At 49.6% G+C, this 22,084-nt stretch overlaps 1 protein-coding gene across 1 annotated transcript in view; it reads right to left on the bottom strand.

Moving 5' to 3' along the window:
* The window catches only part of GRIK4 (glutamate ionotropic receptor kainate type subunit 4), a 299,620-nt gene that overhangs the window by 31,559 nt on the left and 245,977 nt on the right, over positions 1-22,084 (bottom strand). The window contains exons 12-13 of the mRNA XM_047071432.1: positions 13,450-13,563; positions 1,121-1,230 (exon numbers count right to left, since the gene is read on the bottom strand). Of these exons, the coding sequence (XP_046927388.1) occupies positions 1,121-1,230; positions 13,450-13,563 (224 nt within the window). The remainder of the gene's footprint in view (positions 1-1,120; positions 1,231-13,449; positions 13,564-22,084) is intronic.

Below are 22,084 nucleotides of genomic sequence, written 5' to 3'. Positions count from 1 at the left end.
CATGCTCTCCCTGAGCCACTGAGCAGACATGCCCTTGGGGAAGACCCTGCCAGGCAGAGTTGGGACATACACTAGAATCATCTGGCCCCGCCACTGTGGCCCTGAGGCAAAGGAGACTGCTATGGAGGCAGCTGGAACAGAGTCACTGCCAGTTCCCTTGAAGCCCATTCTGTGGTTCTCTGCTCCTAGGTAACAGCCCTTTCTGGTCCCCCACTATGGTCAGCTGAGCACTGAGCAGGGAGCTGGGATTCTGAATGAGTGACCTGTGAACCACAAGGGCTTGTTCTGTTTCCGGATAGGTAAGCTGGCTCTCCTGAAGCCCAGGCTGATCCAACGGCCCAGCCCCAGAGAGAAACAACCCTCTCTGTGCACATTCATGGGCGGTCTTAGCCACGGGATGCTCTCAGGTTCTTCTGTAGGCCCAGGGATAGTTTCTATTTCTAGCGAGAGGGGAGGGATTAATTTTCGCCAACCCCTGATCTGGACCAATTGTCTCAACTCAACACAACTTGCAAATGCCTCTCTCCAACCCGTCCTCCTGTCGCGTACCACCCTCCATGGCTCCCATTCACCAAGGCAGCTGTGTTTTCACTGGCAGATCCAGGCTAGGGGATGGGCCAGACCCTCTCCAGAGGGAACCTCCTCCTTCGCCCATGCCACGAGGCCTCTGGTCCCCTCACTCTGGATTCACAGGCTCTGTTTCTTGTCACTTAGCACTCTGCAGCAGATCCTGGTGAGGTCTGATGCCAGGGCAGCCAAACGCATAGTGATCAATCCTGTCTCCCTCCTCCCCACCACGCTCTCTCCCCAAGCCCCCCCCCCCCACAAGCAGGGGGCCCAGAGATGGGGGGGAAGAGGAAGGGGAAGAGGAGGGATGCAGAAGCAAATTCAGACAAGCTCACCTGTCTTCACCATGCACATTAGGGAACATGTGCATGTACGTGGGGGAACGGGTAGTGCCAGGTGGACAGCAGGGCAGAGGACAGGTCGGGTCCTGAGTCCCTCTCCTACCCCCTCCTGTGTGGTGCCAAGGTGTCCTGCTCCCCACCCCTCCCATGCAGTTCTCCGCAGCGGACGCGAGGTGGCGGTGTGAGGACAGGGACGGGGAGAGGAGCGTTACCGAGCCACCAGGAAGAGGACGCAGCTGACGGCCAGATAGGCTAGAAGCATGAAGAGCCAGACGCCTGGAGAAAATGGGTCCAGGAAGGAGAAATAGCCAGGTTTGCGCCCCTGGAAATGGAGACAAAACCAAGATTCACCATACACATTCAGTCAGGATGGCCCTTGGCAGGGCAGGGCAGGGCGGAGGGTACGGGGAGTGCGGGTCTGGCCCCAGATGGCATTGCGTCAGGTTCTGGGTGACCGGTTTCAATGGCACTGGGACCCAAGGTGCAGAGGGGCTGCTCCAAGACCTATTCAGCCCTGACCTCAGCAGATGAAACAAAGGAACAGCTGGAGGCATGTCACTTCCTAGGTTGAGAAAGGCTTTGTGCTGGGCAAGTGGAACAGTGCTCAGCGCTCCCTATCTACTGCCCTGTGTCCCCCCCGCCCCCGGGGATGGCATGGCGGGCTCAGGGGCACCTTAGAGCCACTGGTGTCTGTGGTGGAGTACAACAGCACCCCTCTCGGACACTCACGTCTTTCTCATGAGGATGCTAACGTGACAGGCCCCTTGATGTTTTTGTTTGCGGGCTGATCTCACACCGAGTGAGATTTCTCCTGTAAACCTCAGGACGGTGCCATGAGGCAGATTATTATGTTCATTTTACTAGCGAAGAAACCAAAAGCCAAGGGCAGTCAAGAGATGTGTCCAAGGTTACACAGCTGAGGAGTGGAAGAGTGGAGTCTCAAATGCATGCCTTCTGACACACAGCTCAGGGCTCTTAGCATAATGCTGTGGGGAAATGTGGGCTGTCCCCAGCCCAGGGATGTGCCTGGCCAGAGTCAGAGGCGACAGTGGATGGAGCCAGGAACAGACACCTGGCCACCAAACTCCCAGACATTTTTCTGGAGGAGAGCAAACTGGAATGAGCTGTCTGCAGCTGTGTGGTCTTGGACGAGTGCACACCTTTCTCTGGTCTTGGTTGGAGGTACCTTAGATCAAAGGTGACACACTGGTGGCTTACCACAGACAGCCCTCCCCTAATCTGTCTACCCTGCAATGTTTACCTATTCTGTATCCGTTGCTAACATTACATGATTGGGAGATGTCATGTAAAAATCCAGGTTTCTGGCTTTTTCTTTCTTTGTTGTTGTTTTTTTTTTTTTCCAGCAAAATGGGGCTTTCTAGAAACACTGGGCCCACCTTGTCAACTGGCTGGAGCTCAGTGGTGGTTGCCCCTCTACATATGGCCTGCTCTCTCCAGCTCGTCTTTCTCTCTGTCCTTCCATACTGCTGCGGTTTCTCTGGGCAAACAGACATGAATTCTAGTGCCCTGTCGCTCATGACTACTTCCTTCTGTGTCTCTCAATTGAGAAATACCCAGGGGGGAAAAATCTTTCATTGTTGCTTTCTGAATCTGAAACCCCATTAGATGCTCCGTGTCAGAAATCTATACCTGATTATATCACAACGAGTGAATCGAGAAAAATGACAGCACTATTTAAAGCTGCCATATTTGGTTATGGGTGATAAGGAATGACACACAGTCATGGGAAAAACTCCTGGAGACTCAAGTTATAAAACACAGAACACCACACAAACGAGGATCAAGACATAAACATAGCTCCACTGGAAATGTATCAGTCATGCTGGCAAGGGAACATCTGATTCTTCTTGCGATTGACTGACGCCAACCAAAAGAGCAAGGAGGGGGCAGTTATTTGAGATTTGGGTCTGGGCGTCTACCGCCTCGGTCGGGGCTGAGCCCAAGCTGTTTAGGTGATGCCAAAGAGAAGTACGTTCCTTGCAGGCTCTGAACACCTGCTATTATTTATTTATTTTTTTTTCTATGCGGATGCATCAGAACACTTCCTTCCCCAAAGACATCTGAGTTACTGGTGCTTGGGGGCAAATCAGGTGTTATATGCCACAGGCACTTCTTCCGAATAACAGCTTTTCCTTAACCCAGAGATATATGATGGTGATACTTTCCTTCTGGAGAACTCAAAACGTTTCGCAATGTTCCCTTGATTTCAATACCCAGTCCTCTATATTGACAGATGGAAGAACTGAGACCCGGGGAGGTTAAGTGCCTTGCTCAAATCAGTGGTGATGCCTTCAATTTCTCCGGTGCTCGTTCGTCAAGCTGCGCCATAGAGATGCCACTTCTCTTTCATTCAGATGGCAGCTGTACCGCGTCTCCCTCTTCCTCCTTTATCTTTGCAACTTGCTCCAATAAACTCCCTAATTAATCTCACGCCTGCTCCCCAATGCCAGCAGGATCCCAACCTACTCCATCTCAACCCCTTAAAGTGCGCTTACACATTATTTATTTATACCCATCATCATTTATTTTGACTCTGTCACATTGACAGGCATTTGTATTGATTTAGATCTGTCTCTGTTGACTGCGAGTTGGGCCCGTTGCTTCTGGGGACGATAGCCACTTTGGAGGCAGATAACTGATTATATCCAGTCTATGCCCCAACCATCTAGGACAGGCCAAGCCCCACGGACGGAGCTGAAAATCAGATGGCACCAAAATTTAACTAGTTCCTTGACTTTTGTACCGTACTTCAGACTGACCACACCAGCGCCAGCACTCATGATGCTGTCTGATGGTGGGAAAGATTCAAGGGGCTGGTCACCAAATGATGGCAATCCCAGCATGGTAAGGCCCTTTGAATGTTAGCACAGGACCTGCAAAGTGGCCCTAAACTCCCCTTGCATGTTGAAAATCCCTCTTATCGGGGCGCCTGGGTGGCTCAGTCGGTTAAGCATCCGACTTCAGCTCAGGTCATGATCTCACAGTCTGTGAGTTCGAGCCCCGCGTCGGGCTCTGTGCTGGCAGCTCGGGGCCTGGAGCCTGCTTCGGATTCTGTGTCTCCCTCTCTCTCTCTGCCCCTCGCCTGTTCATGCTTGGTCTCTCTCTGTCTCAAAAATAAATAAAAACGTTAAAAAAATAACTTTAAAAATGAAGAAAATCCCTCTTATCCACAAAAACAACCTGATGAGTGATACTGAATTCTATGTGTACTAGAAGAAATGAATTATAGTCAGAATGCTGGTGCTCTCCCAGGGTCCGGAGCCAGATGCGTAAGGACACCAGAGCCAGGTGACTCAGGACAGGCAGTGAATTGAGACACAGACTCTGGAGCTAGCTTGCTCAGGACTGAATCCCGGCTTTGCCACTTACAATCGAGTGACCCTGGACAGGTGACTTAACCTCTCTGGGCCTCCATTTCCTCTTTTGTAGCATGAAGGTAACAATAAAACCTACCTCAGGGCGTGGTTTTGAGAGCTAGCTGAGTTAACACACAGTAAGGGCTACATACGTGTTGGCTTCCCTCTAATGGTAGCCATGAGGGAAGGGGGAGGGAGGAGGCAGTAAGTGACAAAGGATGGAACTTCTTTTTATATTGATTCTTGCTCAGCGGACAAGAAATCCCTTTTTCTGTCTTGTAGTGACACATGCTAAAGATGCTTGGGGGGAGAATGCCACGTGGCCACAGTCACTTTCCATAACTCCTACTAGCATTCCCGTGTGTTATGATACATGAATCATGAGGATTCGCCAGGGAAGCCATTAGCGCAATACCAGGCTCTCTTCTGGAAACATGGCTTTTAGAAGCCAGTGATTCCAACCTTTGGAACTCAGTTCCGCCTCAGCCTTTCCGCCAAAGTCACAGAGTGGGTCGGATGTGTGGCGGGTTCTTCCGTGTTTCTGGAAGGGCTGTGTATCCTAGTCACCATTTCCTTAGTGGTGACATCACACAAATTAGTGACGCTGACTCTCTTCCTGCCCCCTCTGCTCTCCCCATGCCCTCCATGTGGTTTTGCCAGTCTTTAGAACTAAATGGCAGCATATTCAGAGTCTTCTTTCAACTACTGGCCGTGGTCAGCGGTCGATAAAAACTCTTTAGGGCTGAAGCGATAAAAGAACAAAGTCTCCATGTCTCCTGGAAGAGGCAGAAGAAGATGATTTCCTCTTGTCCCACCCTGGGAACCCATGGACAGCTTTCCTCAGTGTGTCTGCAATGGGCTGCCTTGATCATAGTTGGGTCTACCATGCACTTCCCACCCCTGAAGCCAAGAAGAAAAAAAAAAGCAAGCAATTAATCCCTCCTCACAAAAACTACCCACATGGGTTTGCTGCCTATGTAACCCACATACCAGCTTATCTATTTTCACTCTGCTGATTGGAAGTCTAGTATGAGGAGACCTGAGTTCTAATCCTGGCACTGACCTTGACTTGCTGAGTGATTCTACACAAGCTGCTCAACATCCCTGGGTGCGATTTCCTTCTTCCAGAAGATGGGACCCAACAATCAACATGAAGGGGGAATGTGAGAATTACTACAGCAATGTTGATAAAACACCTTGAGCTTCTTGGGATAGGAACGCTCAATAAATAATCCATATTAAAATGATCATATGCTCAGGAAACCATATTTCCATTATATGGGCTATCATGTTGCTTAGCTTTAAGGAACAGAACTCGATTCATTTTCTGTTTTCTTACAGCAGCGTATTAAGCAGTATTAGAAATGACTCACTGGTTTACTTAGCATTGTTCTCCATTTTTCTAGACAGTCTTTCCAAAATGAAACCGACCTTCTTGAAAACATGGGTAATATATCCAGCGAAAATGCTGGGCATTAATTTAATGTTGGCATTTATTTCTCTCTTACTTTTTAATTACTGTCTTTTTTTTTTTTTTTTTTTACTTTTCTTGACAGAGAAGACTCTAGCTAGGAGTTAAGGGAAAAGAACAGAGTATAAAACTTTCCCATTTGTTAATCAGAGGTAGAGCGGGACAGTACAGGGAGAAAACAATAAAGTTACGTTTTCAAGGTAGTCCAAGGTGCTCTGGCTGGCTTGGGACACTATACGGGATAATAGAGTACAATATAGTATAGTATAGCATAGCATAGTATAGTATGGTATAGTATAGATAATATCCTCAGATTAGAAAGGATTTTGAGGGTAGCCTAGGTGGCTCAGTTGGTTAAGTGCCTGACTCTTGATCTCAGGGTCATGAGCTCAGGCCCCTCACTGAGCTCCACACTGGACGTGGAGAACTTCCAACCCCCCCCCCTTTTTTTAATGTTTGTTTATTTTTGAGAGAGAGAGAGGGAGAGAGACAGAGCATGAGTGGGGAAGGGGCAGAGAGAGAGGGCAACACAGAATCCGAAGCAGGCTCCAGGCTCTGAGCTGTCAGCACACAGCCCGTTGCGGGGTTCGAACTCACAAACCTTGAGATCATGACCTGAGCCGAAGTCAGACGCTTAACCAACTGAGCTCCCCCGCCCAGGTGCCTCCCTCCTTTTTCTAAGTCGAAAAAGAAAGGATTTTGAAAATTCGGCTGACACAAGGCCTTGACGCAGAGAAATACACCCAACTATACCATAAAGATGGGTAGTTGGGAGTGTATGAACTTGCAGACCAGTAACTCGGTTCAATACAACTTCCACCGTTGTGCTCTTTCCTCTTTCCATGGCACCACTAGCCACCGCTAGCCTTAGAGTCCTTCCGTGTAAAACGGGAATCCCACTACCTGCCTCAGGGGATTGCTGTACGAAACCAGAGACTATAGGCGAAAGAGCTCCATAAATAAAGAGATGCCAGGCAGATGTTAGTCAACACACAAGTATCCTGGACGTACACCCAACCTCGCTGAATATGTCAACTCTGAATTTTTTAAATGTAATTATGCATCTGGGGGCTATCTATGCCAAATGTCAAATCTCAGGTTGGCTTCCGGCACGCTCTGATGATGCCTTGCTACGACAGTCAGTGCGTGCTTGAGGAATACAAACTTACTTTAATATTAATCTGAGCAAAACATCATTAGGCAAATTACTGCTGCAGAAAGAGAGCAGAAACTGCATGAGACGCTCTAATGTTAAATAGGAATGTTTTCGTTTTTCTGGGCTCTTCTCCCCTCCATTCACACAGATCTTTGAGAGCTTATGGTGTGCGTCAATATCATTAAACCCGGCACTGCAGATGGCCTAGGGGTTCTACTGTTACAGTATATGCAGAACTTCTCAGTAAGAATGAAAGAGCCGATATGCCAAGGAAATCGAGACAGCCTTGAACTTCAGATGTCCTGTCACTTGATTCCCATCCGTAGAGTACCAGGGGACACCTCAGATTCTAATGGCTGGACCCCGTATGTATGGCTTGGGAGATCATCTGGCCCCGGCCAGGGATTCCGATGCCCCGTCAGGTGGGTACGATGCTGCGTGTAGGATACGCGGGCTCAGGGCGGGAGGGAGAAGTGAGTCCTGGTGGCAGCCATGTAGGCCTGGAGCAGAAGATGCCCCTAGGATGCCCGTGATATCTGCCTCCCATCTCTTCCTGTTCTCAAGACCACTGGAGTCAAGGTCAGGAAGAAAAAAAAAAAAAAAAAGAAACCTATTTAGGGCATTCGTTCTGCTGCTTGGGATACTAGGCCTCCTAACGGAAGTCAGGCTCCTAGGGCTCTGTACTGCGCCATCAGGAGCCACAAAGGAAGGTGGTGCTCACTGCCCACAGGACCACAGGGTACTTCCCTCATCCTCCTTCCTGCCTTTCTTCTCTCCATAGTTACGAAGCTAATATTGCCTGTTTGGGATGATCACGTTTCCATACCAAAAATCAGATCATAGAAATGTATGGCCTGACAAGAGGGTACCTTCTCCTCAATGTATCTCCCACTAGGATCCACTTGAGGAGAGATGAAGAATAGTGCAACACAGCATATGAATGCTATACTAGAGGTGTGGGCAGGGGGCAGCTGCTCGGGGAAAGAAGCAATCGGCTCCATCCGGGGGACTCACGCTGAAGAGCAAGTGCCATTTGAGCTGGGTATTGAAGGCTAGGGAGGAGTCTGTTACATGGTTGAGAGGCAAGCAGATGGGCATGAATCCAGGTAGGGGACAGGAAGAGGCCAGCTTGATGGTGAAGCGGCGAGCAGTATGGGGTACAGATGCCTGCGGTGAGGCGCGGAACAGGAAAAATCAGCTTTATTCTCCAGGCTGAGAAGGATGGACTTTGTCTTGCAAATGATGGGCAGCCAGTGAATGATTTGAAGTAGGAGGCTGATACGATTGCATTTATTAAAAAAAATAACGGTAAACTAAAAAACTACAATCCTCAGCAAGTCACATACATTTACGAAATGTAACAGCTAACACTTTCTTGTGTATGTGTCGGGCACTGCTGTAAGTGCGTTACTTATGTACTGCTGTATCCTCATCAAATTTGCATGACAACCCATTTTCGCAGATGAAAAAACTGAGACACGGGTGATACGCAGCTCGTACGTGTTTTATCTGGTTCCAGGACTTCCACTCCACTGTGCTGGCAATGCCCTTGACCCCCATTTAAAAAAATTTTTTTTAATGTTTATTTATTTTTGACAGAGAGAGACAGAGACAGAGACAGAGCATGAGTGGGGAAGAGGCAGAGAGAGAGGGAGACCCAGAATCTGAAGCAGACTCCAGGCTCTAAGCTGTCAGCACAGAGTCCAACGTGGGGCTCGAACTCACGGACCGCGAGATCATGACCTGAGCCAAAGTCAGACACTTAACTGACTGAGCCACCCAGGCGCCCCTGGGCTCCTTTGATGAAGATACTGTACTGCATAAGAAACACTCTAACCTCAAGGAGAACACAAGCCACCATAATGGCAGCAGCAGGCTTAGAGACAGAGAGAGCCTGAACCAGGTGGAGTCATTGGGAGATGGATAGCATACTTGAGAACTGTTTAGGAGGTGAGCTGACCAAGTGAAGGTGGAGGGGTAAGAGGAGTGAAGGGCAGCTCAGCTCACTGGGCGGAGATGCGATGATCTGAGATGGGACAGAGGAGAAGCAGGCAGAACTAGACTGAATACAGCTTCTGACACTGTTTTTGAGGTGCCCATGAGACATCCAGGGGCCCGTGAGACATCTAGGTGATGTCTAGTCATGTGTTCAAAATGCGCTTCTAGAATTCAGGGGGGCGGTCACGGCCAGACTTACAGATTTGGTAGTGGGTGAGATTACCCAAGCAGAGAGTTGTCAGAGTGAGAAGGAAAATGGGTCAGGGACATTCATGGGGTAGACAGACAGAGAAAGAGGGGTCCACAGAAATGCAGGAGAGGCAACGATCAGAACAGCAGGAAGAAACCGTGACCTGGATCCCAGGAATGGAGAGAGTGTTCAAAAGCGGGGGAGGGATCAACAACAACAAATGCCAAAGCCAGAATGCTCGGCTGGCCTCTGAGCGGCAGGGAGTAGGTGGTCCAGAGAGCGAAACATTCTTCTGATTTTGGTCCTAGAGATGCCTGGGCAGAAACAGACATTATACCCCAACAGTGAGAAGAAGGAGAGGACCACATAATTACCTCTTGGCGATCCCATGTTCAAGAAAAACCCTAGGTAATCTCAGATTGCCGGAAATTCCCAAATTATTTCTGACTGCCTTTCGACTTCACAGACATTCCTGCCATCCTTATTATTTTTGGAGGGTTCGGCAATATTTTCTAAATAGGCATTTATACTCCGGGTTAATTATTTTAACCTTTGCACACAGGTTCGACTATCGCCAGATGCTCACTTTTTGGTAATAATCACTCATGACTCAGGTGACCTCAGTCATAGAATAAAGATAGAGATTCTAGGTCATGAATAGATTATAAGTGAAATTAAATTACCATATAGTTGTTCACAGGTAACTGTCGATTAGAGAAAATTCACAAAATGATAAATACTCAGTATTCAACTTTAATTTTGTTAACTTAACACCATTTTATGAAAGATAGCTTCTCTGTGTAATTTTAGATCTAGGCTTTTGTGGTGAACTCGGCTGGGCTATCCTTCGGCATCCGCTGTTTCTGCCAGTTCAGGGTACAGATGTTTCAGATGCGGCCAAGTTCACCTCCAATTTGTTCTCACCAGGTCTCCCCTGGTTTCATTGATTCAGGATTGTTCTCTCCCCAGCTGACTTTTTGGTACTTTCTGAGCAAACTGCCTCACACACAGAATGCATTCAATAAATATTTGTTGAATGAATGCATAAACTGTCAGTTCTGCTTAGGGTAAGCTGTTCACGCCAGTACTCAGTTTTTACCCAGCTCGGCCCCCCGTTATAAATCAGATCTAAGCAGCCATGTGGCGTACTAGGCTGGAAGAGGGGAGGGGTCCTGAACAGAAAGGGGAACCGTATCAGTTAGGGTTCTCCAGAGAGACAGAACCAACAGGATGCGTGTGCGTGTGTGTGTGTGTATGTGTGTGTGTGTGTGTAAAGAGATTTACTTTAAGGAATTGGTTCATGCCATTGTGGGAGCAGTTAAGCCCAAATATATAAGGCAGGCTGGAAATTCAGGCAGGATTTCTAAGCGACATTCTCGAGGCAGAATTCCTTCCGCTTCAGGAAACCTGTTTTTGCGCTTAAGGCCTTCAACCGATTGGACGAGGCCCACCCACCTTAGCAAGGGTAATCTCCTCTACTGATGATAGCGGTTAATCACCTCTACAAAATACCTTCACAGAAATCTAGGCATCACAGCCAAGGCAAGCTGACACATAAAACTTCACAACCCAAGAACTAATGCGGTCATGGGTTTGTGGTGGTAGGAAACACTTGGCCAACAATCCAATTAAGGGTGTCCGGAGGGTTGGTGAATGGGAATTTTGATCTGGCCAGAGCTGATATTCCAGGCAGTGGTGGCCTGGGTGGTGAGGGCAGCCTAACAGCAGATGTCCCCAGGCAGTGAGTGGAAACACTTGGTGTCAGGTGCCTTCACCCACACAGTCCATCGGGTCATGAGCGAGGCTCTAGAATCCTTGGCATTCATCAAGAGATCAAGGCCAGAGCCTAGTTGTACAGCCTGGCCACAGCAATGTGGCGTGGAGAAAGTTTCTATGTCCCCATTACTTTGGGATGCTCCCTCAGGGCTCGGTAGCAAGACTGGGGTGGGGTGGGGTGGGTTCAAGAGAGTGTCCTGGCTGGACAATAGCTGAGGGAGTAGTGACAGGTGTAAGGGTGACAAGAACACTGTCCCCAGAATTAGGAGACTTGGCTTCCAGGCCCAGCCCTGTATTAGTTCCAAATGTGACTTTAGCTTCCTCACCTGTCACTTTGGAATTATAATACCTTCCCTCTTTTCTCAAAGAACAGTCCGAAGGACCGAATGAGAGAAGGCACACAAGAATGCTTTCCAGAACACGTTATCCAAAAAAGATCACACAGATGAGGGGGTGGCAAGCCTGGTGTCACAGAGAGAGCAAGCTCGAATCACACCATTCCTGGGTTTGAACTCTGCTCTTTCACTGTTATAAGAATAACCCGAGTGTACTGGTGTCCTAGGGCCTGCTATGACAAAGTGTCAAAAATTGGGTGGCTTAAAAAAAAAAAAACAGAAATGTATTGTCTCAGAGTTTGGAGGCTAGAAGTTCAAAATCAAGGTGTCAGTGGGGCCGTGCTCCCTCTGAAGGCTTTATAAAAATTTTTTTTAAAACGTTTATTCATTTATGAGAGACAGAGAGCACAAGCAGGGTAGGGGCAGAGAGAGAGGGAGACACAGAATTGAAGCAGGCTCCAGGCTCCGAGCTGTCAGCCCAGAGCCCGACGCGGGGCTGGAACTCACAAACTGTGAGATCATGACCTGAGCCGAAGTCGGACGCTCTACCGACTGAGCCACCCAGGCGCCCCTTAGGCTTTAGGGGAGGACTCCCTCCTTGTCACCTGAAGCTTCAGGTGGTCCTTGGCGTTTCTTGGCTTGTAGATACATTATCCCAACCTGTCTCCAAATTCACATGGTCTTCTCCCCTGTGTCCCCATTTCTCCTTTTTTATACAGACACCTCTCATTGGATTAGGACTCACCCTAATCCAGTATGACCTCATCTTAACTTGATTGTATCTGCAGAGACCCTGTTTCTAAATAAGGTCACAGTCACAGGTCCTGGGGCTTAGGACTTCAACATGTCTTTTGAGGGGATACAATTCAACCCATAACAAGAGTGCCTAACATCACAGGTGTCTGGCACATGGGAGGTGCTCCATGAACCGGAGCTCTCATTGTCGTGAAAAAGAGGAGGGGGAATCAGAATCCCCCTTAATTCACAAGACACACACATCAGCGACAGCGTCTACAGTGACCAACTGCTCACATTTTTCTGTTTTAGCCTAGAGAGCTTGGGATTTCGATGCTGCCTCCCCTCTCAGAGGATTGGCCTCCTTTCCTAAGACGGGCTGTGATTGTGACGGATGCTGAGGCCCAGCACAAGACAGCGCTCTTCCGAGCTGCTTGAATGGGCTCTGTGACGAGGGGACCTTTCCTCCTGCAGAAATGGGCCATCGCAGCACCAGCTCCGTGCGCCCAGGCTGGGACTGTGAATACAGGCAATCCCCTTTCTGCAGGGCTGGGATTTGGGGCCTGGGAAGGAGTCAGAAGCCAGAGGGTCACTTCTTCAGCTGGCCCGTGGGATGAGCTCTTGATCCCTCCCCTGTAGGGCAGCCTGTGGTGGTGCCAGGAAACACACTGGAAGACACCATGTTAACGTGACCTTGGACACCTATAATGACTCGAGTATTGGGGGGGGGGGATTCACGTAATAGCTGTGCGCTTAGAGACAGTTTGGATGAAAGGATGAGAACAAGTTTCTTCTGGTTTGGTAAGAAAACTACGGAAAGTCAACTCTGCACGGGCAACGTAACTATTATCCACTTTGTGGATGGGGTACAGCCAGGGTACCCTGGCAGGCCCGTCCTCCGCTGCCCATTGGTGTGCTTTCACAAACTCCTGTAGACGCTCACTGTACTCGCGCCAGCCAACCTAACCAGAGAAGCCTTTCTTTTCTTTTGTTTTTCTTTTTTTTTCGAGGACGCAGAAGAGGGGACAGACCAGAGATAAGCGATGTTATCTATTCACCAGTATGGATAACCCAGAGAGGAAAGAGTCCACATTCCCTCACCAGACGCAATGCTTGGCGTGAACCAAGGTGCACCGGGGAGTCGGTGAGATCCTTGAAAAGGCTGGGATAACTTATCGGGACTGGGGACCCTGTCCCCAGGCAGAAGCAGAGTGACCACTCTGTGGTCCCACACCCTGTGCACCAAGGGATGAGCAATCACTCTCGGTCATCTCTATTCAGTGAGGCAGAAGCAATTTTTACTGGAAAGCCCACAAGTGTGACTTTTCCATTCTTCCTGTTTGCAAGTCCGTGCAGCTGATGGGGGAAAAAATAGCCCAGCTCATTTGCATTTAAGTCTTGAAATCTAAATATTTCCGTGAGTCATTCATTATTACCATATAACTCAGTGTTTGCATGCAAATAACTTTAATGACATAAATGCTTATAAAATAAGTCTCTTACCATATGAACTCGGTAAAGAATGCTAATTCCCAGAGTCATGAATGGCTTGGAGAAATCAATCACCTTCTCCCGTTCAGCAGTAATGGTGAGGCCTGCCACAGCCAGGTCTGCTTTCTGAAAGGACAGAGAAAGCCCATCAGTGGGGTGGCCTTGTTAGATGCAGGTATGGGGACTTGTGACCAGAGGTCATCACTACTGGGGAGATGTCACTCTAGTCTGGTTTCTCTGTGTGGGAATTGACTCTAGATAGTCACAGTACATCCCAGGCCTGAACATAACAGGACATGGGTATTGAAGCTATAACTTATGGTCATTTGAGGTCAGACCCCTCTACATACATCAGTAAGTATAAAAAGCCGGGGGCATCACTACAGACCGTTCAGAGATAGTCTCGAAACGCCCTAGGCGAGGGAAAACTGGCACATAGGCTGCTGGATTCTCAACATCAAGTAGTTTTTAAATTCAACTTCTTAATTTGCTCTGTCAACAGAACTTGATGGAGTTGCCAGGTTGTAGAGGACGCGTGGTGGGAGGCAGTTACAGTGAAAAACAAAAATGATGTAACCACGGAAATGAGAAACAATCTAATGCAACCCCACTCATTTCATGGTGAGGACACGGAGGCTCAAATTGAGCTGGTGGCCCGACGTCACAGAGTCTGTCCTTGTCAGAGCTGGGGCTGGACCTGGGGCCTCCGGGACCCCTGGCCACTTACGTTGCTTTTAAGGTTAAAATTCAGGTGCCACAGAACTAAAAGAAGGGTCTCTGGCCCTTCATGCAAAACCACCAGAATCTGTTCCAAGGACATTTCCTTCCTTCCTTCCTTCCTTCCTTCCTTCCTTCCTTCCTTCCTTCCTTCCTTCCTTCCTTCCTTTTCTTTCTTTCTTCTTTCTTTCTTTCTTTCTTTCTTTCTTTCTTTCTTTCTTTCTTTCTTTCTTTCTTTCTCTCTCTTTCTTTCTTTCTTTCTCCTTCTACTTGCACCTCAGGTGCCCAATTTGGATAACAGTCTGTCCTGAATTCAAGCCCTCTGGGTAAGGAGATGCTATAGGCTTCCTCGATGCTCCTCGTGGCCAGAAAGTCCTTCCTTGAACCTAACTGAAACCCATCCTGTGGCAAAGCAAATTCAATTTCTTCCTATTGGGTCGGCTCCCTTTGCACATGGTATGGAGGGGACAAGCCCAGAACTGTACACAGTTCTGGTCTGCGTGCTGCCCTCATCAACTAACTTAGCCTAGTCGCTTCATGTCTCTAGATGTCCTTGACCTCATCCTTAAGCCAAGGATGTGAGGTGAAGACAGGGCGAGGACCCTTCCCAGAAATTCTCTAACAGGGATTCTCCACATCTAGTCTCTGACCACCAGCATCAGAATCACCTGCAGGCCTTACAAAAATGCAAATTTCTAAATTTTCTTAATGTTTATTTATTTTTGAGGGGGAGGGAGGGGAAGAGAGATCTTTTAAAATGTTTATTTTTTTTGAGAGAGAGATGGGGAGGGGGCAGAGGATCTGAAGCAGGCTCTGTGCTGACAGCAGAAAACCTGATATGGGGCTTGAGCTCACGAACCGTGAGATCATGACCTGAGTCGAAGTCAGACAGTTAACGAACTGAGCCATCCAGGTGCCCTTAAAATGCAAATTTCTGAGTCACATCCCAGACCCCCTGAATCAGACTGTGCTGGCGGGTCACCAGCATCTGTATTTGTAACAAGTTGCCCACGTGATCCTGACTACCACTAATATTGAAGAGCCATGTTTTTTTTTTAATTTTTTTTTTAACGTTTTATTTATTTTTGAGACAGAGAGAGACAGAGCACGAATGGGGCAGGGGCAGAGAGAGAGGGAGACACAGAATCGGAAGCAGGCTCCAGGCTCCGAGCCATCAGCCCAGAGCCCGACGCGGGGCTCGAACTCACGGACCGCGAGATCGTGACCTGAGCTGAAGTCGGATGCTTAACCGACTGCGCCACCCAGGCGCCCCGAAGAGCCATGTTTTATAACCGGGGCGTGTATCTCAGACTAGCCTCCACTGATTTCCATTTCAGCTTAACTCCTTCTTCTAATTCTGGTGGATCAGCTGATGGAGAAGAGGTAGAGAGAAATAAGAAAGGGAAGTGTCCAACCATCTACAAACAGGCCGGGCTGTTCTGAACGAGCGCACACACATACACACACACACGTGCGCGCGCACGTACATGATTCTTCCTAAATCACTGCAAAGAAAATAGAGAGATACACATGCTGGCCCTCATTGTGCACACAAGGGAATCTGAGATTTGTGTACAAGAAGGATAAATCCATTGGCAAAGGTCAGTCTCTTCTGCATTTCAACCTTGAGTCTCCACTCCTGGTCCGTGTTCCGTCTGCCAGAGCGGCCACGTGATCCTGGCGTAGGTTAACAAACTCAGGGCCTTATAAAGTGAGACTGGGCTTAAATAAAAGAAACAAGGGTGAAGACGTAAGAGATTTCTAATAAAAAATAAACATGTGAATGCCTCATTGTGCTCATTCTGCGTTTCTCCAAGAGAGCGCTGATTGCTGCTATCAAGTGAATCAATCCTTGAGACTAAAAAATGAAGTTTGATGAGAAGATTGTTAACACCTTCATTTGGGACACTTTGGAGGGCTGCTGGGGCCTTTCAGAACCTCAGCCCCCCGATGACAGCGGCACTGGCTGGAGGCCCACTCGAGAGCACAGGTGTACAGCAACAGAAATCAACCAAGCACAAAGGCCCAGCAGGTGCGATGTCAGACTCATGAGTGTGGGTTTCCAGCCAATTGGCAGCCCAAGCCCTGCATGAACCTTTGGAGGAGACGAGTTAAGTGGGTTGGATTGAAGGAACTGAAGAAAAGATCAGGAAAACCAAAACTCATAAAACGGGCAAAGGTACACAGTTTCCGGTCCCTCCTCTGGTTATTTAAGAGCACATATTCCATCCACCCCCCAAATTAACCAAATTCAACAACTCTATCCCCAAGTTTCTTAATTTTTTGATGTTTGTTTATTTTTGAGAGAGAGAGAGAGAGAGCATGAGCGGGGGAGGGGCAGAGAGAGAGGGAGACAGAATCTGAAACAGGCTCCAGGCTCTGAGCTGTCAGCACAGAGCCCGACGCGGGGCTCGAACTCACGGACCGTGAGAGCATGACCCGAGCCAAAGACGGACGCTCAGCCGCCGAGCCACCTAGGCGCCCCTCTATCCCCAAGTTTCTTTTCCTCACACAGCTTTCCTCCAAAAAGGGCAAACTTTGAATTGAAATTTGGAAATCATGGCACACGTTTATAAACGTTGGCCAACAATGACATTATGGTAAAACAATTCCATATGGAGAGAAAGGTGGAAATGGACGGTGTCACAGGAGTGATACTTTCCTGGGTGCTTACAGAACTACCACATACCCAGAGGGGGTGTGTGCCCAGGCTCAGACAGGGCATTTCTGTCCACTCACAAAGAGACGCTTCTCAAAATAGTTGGGGGCAGGGGAGGCAGGAAAGGAGGGGTGGGGTGGGAAAAAGCCAGAAGAAACCACGGAGGTGTGCTCGTGGCTGTTTCTTACACTTAATCAACTTAGTATAGAATAGTAATTGTCTACCTTGGCTTCCGTGCATCCTGAAGTATCAGCAACAACCTCTCAGGGTCAGGTTATTCCAAAAGATGTGCCTGCATTTTATTTCATCTTAGTTAAAAAGACATTCTGCTACAGGAGCACCCGGGTGGCTCAGTCGGTTAAGCGTCTTACTCTTGGTTTCGGCTTAAGTCACCATCTCACACTCCCTTGTGGTGGAGCCCTGCATCGGGCTCTGTGTTGTCAGCACAGAGCCTGCTTGGGATTCTCTTCCTCTCTCTCTCTCTGCCCTTCCCCCACTCACGCCGCCTCTGTCTCTCTCAAAATAAATAAGTAAACCTTAAAAAAAAGACATTATGCTATACAGCCATCTTCGATGAGATGACATGCCACGAAACCAAATGGACGGCCAAAGGGAGGTGGGAATGTTAAACTGTTAGCATCTGTCAGTGTGGGGGAAGGAAGGAAGTACGGGCATGCCAATAGCCCAGGCCAGCCCTGCCGGGTCTCTTGGCCGCTCACAGCAGGAGGGCTGTGCTCTCCCGTGGAAAAAGCAGTAGGCAGGACATCTCAAGACCCGGCTGTTGCTGCAGCTGGGCCACAAACTCACGGTGCCCGTGGGCAAGTCATTCCCTTTTCTGGGCCAAAGTTGTAGCCACTGTAAAATGAAAGGGTTCAACCAAATGCCCTCTAAACTCTTCTTCCAGCTCCCAGACCTCACACTTGGCATTTCGCTTTGCTAGAAGAGGCGGAGCTTAGTTTAACGGACTCCTTTTGCTCAAGGAGATGACAGCGGTCGGCAGAATCGGATGCTGTGGAGCAGTTGGGGAGAATGAGCTCGGAGGAGGAAACTGCCAGACGTGTCGGCAAAGAGCAGCAGCCGACAGGGACCCCAGGCAGGGGAAGGAAATCCAGAGAGGTCGGGAAAGTGCACCACCATCTGGAGAGCAGGTCCGGGAGCAGTCCCACGGGCAGGGAAACCAGAAAAGGCTGGGACCCCCAGAGCCAGAGGAAGAGAGGGAGGGCTGACAAAAGAGAACTGGTAGAGAGTTCTGTATGCAGCATGGTGTTCCTGGTCTCGGGGTGTTGAGTGTGTGTGTGTGTGTGTGTGTGTGTGTGTGTGTGTGCACGCGCGGGCACACAGGGGCGTATAAATACATTCCCTCCGAAAACCCGCTCTCCTCCCCATTTTCAATTGAAAGTGTTCTTTGAAGAGCTTCATGTTCTGCCTCTGAGAGATCCCCCTCTTTTATCTCCTGGATGTTTGTAGAATTTACAAGGGGAGGGCAGGCTGGAGCCAGCCTGGAGGTGACTTCCAAAACAGACTATCCTTTGCCTCGTGGAGTTTAATAGGGGTCATGCAACTGCCTCCATTGCTATCAAAGCCTGGAGGCCCAGTGTGGCTGCCGCTCTCCTCCCGGGAGCTGGGGCTTGGCTGGGAAGAAGGCGGCAGGTTCCCAGCAGGGCTCCCGGGTCGCCTGAACCTGCTGCCGCCACCCTGCGCCTCCCTGAGAACACCACTACCGCCGGGAAGGCGTCTGATGGCCGCAGATCCCGGACAGCCCGAAGGGAACAAACACTCTTCTGTGTCCTTCTCCTCTTTCAGAGAGCTGCTGCCCTCTTTCGGGCAACATGCGCTCCCACCCCCTCAGCAGTGCCCCAGCAGCACTGGCCGATGGCCTCCGGTGGCCTCAGCCCAGCCTCCCCCTCCCACCTCCCAGAGAACCAAGCTAAAGAGAGGTGGGACAGGGCGGAAGGCCATGTGCCCAGAGCAACTCGGCCTCTCTGGGACTCATTTTACCGGGCTATACAGTGTGGACAATGCCTGGGAGAGTCCAGAGAGATGCTGGACCTATGTCTGGAGTGGCCTTTGACACAGGGCTAAGACTCAGCCTTCTGTGTGGGGCAGACCTGTCCCGACTCTGTTAGTACGCACTTGTTTGATGTGTGACTTTAGGCGAGACACTGAACCTCTCTAAGCCCCAGTCTGCTCATATGCAAAGTGGGGGTCATCACAGTGCCTACCTCCTAGAATTGCTGAGAAAGAGAATGGTTCAAAGTAAGTACTCGGTAAATGTTTGCCTTTAGGATGATAATCTCAACAAGGGCCTCTGGAGACGATATCTTAACCTGGGATGAGTAGGAACGTCTGGGCGGCGGTGCGGGGGGCAGCCAGGCTGTTCTACTTCCAGGTAGGGCAGTGGCCTCTGGACACTTGGCCCCTGGTGGTCTTTCCCGGGTGACCTGGGACATGCACAGAGCTGTGCTGACAGGACGTGCTTCTCTGGTGTGGCTGCCTGTCTCTGAAGGTTCACCTAAGGACCCTCTGAGGCCTCATGCTGTCCCCACGCTTAGAAAACTCAGGGAAAAAATGGACACTCAGCTTGGAAACCAAACTCAGTCATTTCCCACAGTGTCTTCCTTGTTATGTGATCCTCCTCTGGGGACAGCAGATGAAATGACCTCCCAGCTTCCTTTGAATTCTCGGATCCGCTGTGCTATCTCTGATGGGCTTCTAGATCTTTTTTCTCTGGCTTTTTTTTTTACCCGGTCCCCCTGCCCCCCCCCCCAAGTCCTCAGTTTCCTGCCCCCTGGGCGGCGGGGGGCCCGGCTGTTTTTCCATGCCAGCCGCTTTCCGCCCCTTTGCCAGTCACATCTGTACACATCCCTTATTTCACCTGCTACTCAGGCCCCATAGTGCCTCCCATTCTTTGCTGCCATTTATTTAACTCTGTAATTGTGTTACTTAACTCTGGAAAGCTTTGGGAGGCTACAGTTGGAATGAGAAAATGCTACACAGAATGAGGTTGTACTGAGCATTCCTGGAAACCTTCACTCCAAGGTAATTGTGTCTGGAGATCCCTTGTATATCGAAGAGGCTTACAGAATTCCAAGCAAGGCCGGTCTGAGGCTGCAAGATGGGAGCTGGCATAACGCATATAAATACCCAGATAGGGAGGAGCTCCGTCCGAGTCCATCAGGGAGGCTTGCCAGGGAAGGATAACTAACGCACATTAGGCCCTGGCTGAGGATGATATGGGGCCACTGAGCAGGCACTGTGTCCCGGGTTCCCCACCTTGAGTGTGGGCTCTCGGGGTAGGCAGCGACAGCCTGCACAGCCCCCACTGTCCCCTCCTCCTCTGCAACGCTCAGCATTCCCTCACCCCTCTTTACGGACTCTCCGCCTTGCTGTAGGCGGCATGCAAGGTGCTGAGATACAGGCGTGGCCCCGTGCAGCAGAGGGCTTGCAGTCCGGAGGGGAGGTGGACAGTCATGAGACAGTCGAACTATTTGTAAAGTTACAGCTGCAACAGGTTTTATAAAAGGGTCATATAAGGCACCATGAGAAGGTACAAGAGGGGGGTGACAGAGTCTGGGAGGTCTATGGGGGCTTCCCCCAGAGGAGATGCAGTTGCCTGAATAGGAGCTACCTGTGAGAAGGCCTGGGGTGAGCATGCCCAGTGGAAGGACAGCATGTGCCAAGGCCCCGAGGCAGAAAGAGACGTGGTGCATTCCAGAGATTGGAAGAAAGCCAGAGTGGCTGGACGACACAGGACTGAGGAGCCTGCTATAAGATGAGGCTGGAGAGGCAGGCAGAAGAGGCGACAGCTTGAAAAGAACTTGGATGGCCCTGGGTATTTTAAGCAGTGGATGGCCTACAAGATACAGTTTGGAACACTAACCTCGCTAACACCTATAGCCCTTCCTGTGTGTCAGGAGCTGGACCAAGCACATTATGTGTGTCATCTCACTTACTGCTCACAAAACCTCTAGGAGGTAAGTTACTATTATTATCCCCATTTTACAGGGCACAGTGAGGCATAGAGAGGTTAAGGAACTTGCCCAAGGTTGCACAGCAAATAAAAGGCAGAGCCAGGATTCCAACCTGGGCAGTTTCATTTCAGAGGCTGTATCGCGAACCTGCACCAAATTCAATTGGCTCTAGTGAAGAAAAAAGATTAAAGAGAGGCAAGGAAGGACCATCCTCATTATTATCTTCCCATGTTCGCTCTTTAAAAAAAATTTTTTTTAACATTTATTCATTTTTGAGAACCAGAGAGAGGCCGAGCATGAGTGGGGGAGGGGCAGAGACAGAGGGAGACAGAATCCAAAGCAGGCTCCAAGGTCTGAGCTGTCAGCACAGAGCCTGATGTGGGGCTCAAACTCGAGGAGTGCGAGATCATGACCTGAGCCGAAGTCGGATGCTTAACTGACTGAACCACCCAGGCGCCCCGCTTGTTTGCCCTTCATACCACTGCACACAGGGCAACCTGATGTCCATGCCCCCACTCCATCAACATCAGCCAGCTGGACATGGTACCACGTCCCAGAGATGCTTTCCAGCCCTTATCTTGCTGAACCTCCTAGCCAGCCATTCTTCTCAGCCCCTTGCCCGGCCCTCCTGAATGAGGTCAATGTCAAGGACACACAGCCCTCCCTCCACGTCTCTGACTCCATTGCCACGCATCACCGGCACCAGGCCAACTCGGGCTCACGTTCCAGCCCTGCCAGTCACCGACTGTGTGACAGTGGGTAGGTTTTACATCCCCTCCAAACTCACTTTTCGCTTCTGTAAATGGAGATGATAATCACCAGCTCAGGGCTGTTGTGAGGACAAATGACATGTAACGCACAAAGCACGGGGCCCGGCATATACAGATGCTCAATACATAGTGGCTATTAATATTCTTTTTCTAAAAAGATGAACTTTGACACCACGACAACTCTACCCTTCCTCCCTCTTAAAAAATTATCCACGATCCTCACTCCCCTGAAGTCCACCCTCATGAACTCCTGTGACTTCAGCCTCACTTCCCAGGACCCTTTGGGCTCCCCCACCCTGCACCAGTCTGTCTCGGCTGACTCCAAACACCTTGTACTTCCTGACAGCAGTGGCTCCCAAGGTGTTGCTTCCTCTACCTAGAATGTCCAACCCACATCGCCACCTACCCTCCAAGGCCCATTCACAGCTTACCTCCTCGGCAAAAACTTCTATGGCCTCCCCAGGAATGAGCCCGTCCTCATATCACCAAAGGTGATAAGACACTGTTTATACCACTCACGTGGCATAGGA

This window comes from Lynx rufus, unplaced genomic scaffold (assembly GCF_022079265.1).
Source record: "Lynx rufus isolate CCGP_SWC_20201006 ecotype Redwood Valley unplaced genomic scaffold, mLynRuf1.p SCAF_9, whole genome shotgun sequence".
Taxonomy (NCBI): domain Eukaryota; kingdom Metazoa; phylum Chordata; class Mammalia; order Carnivora; family Felidae; genus Lynx; species Lynx rufus.
Note: the sequence above shows the minus strand (reverse complement) of the source record. Positions and strands in the feature narration are given on the sequence as shown.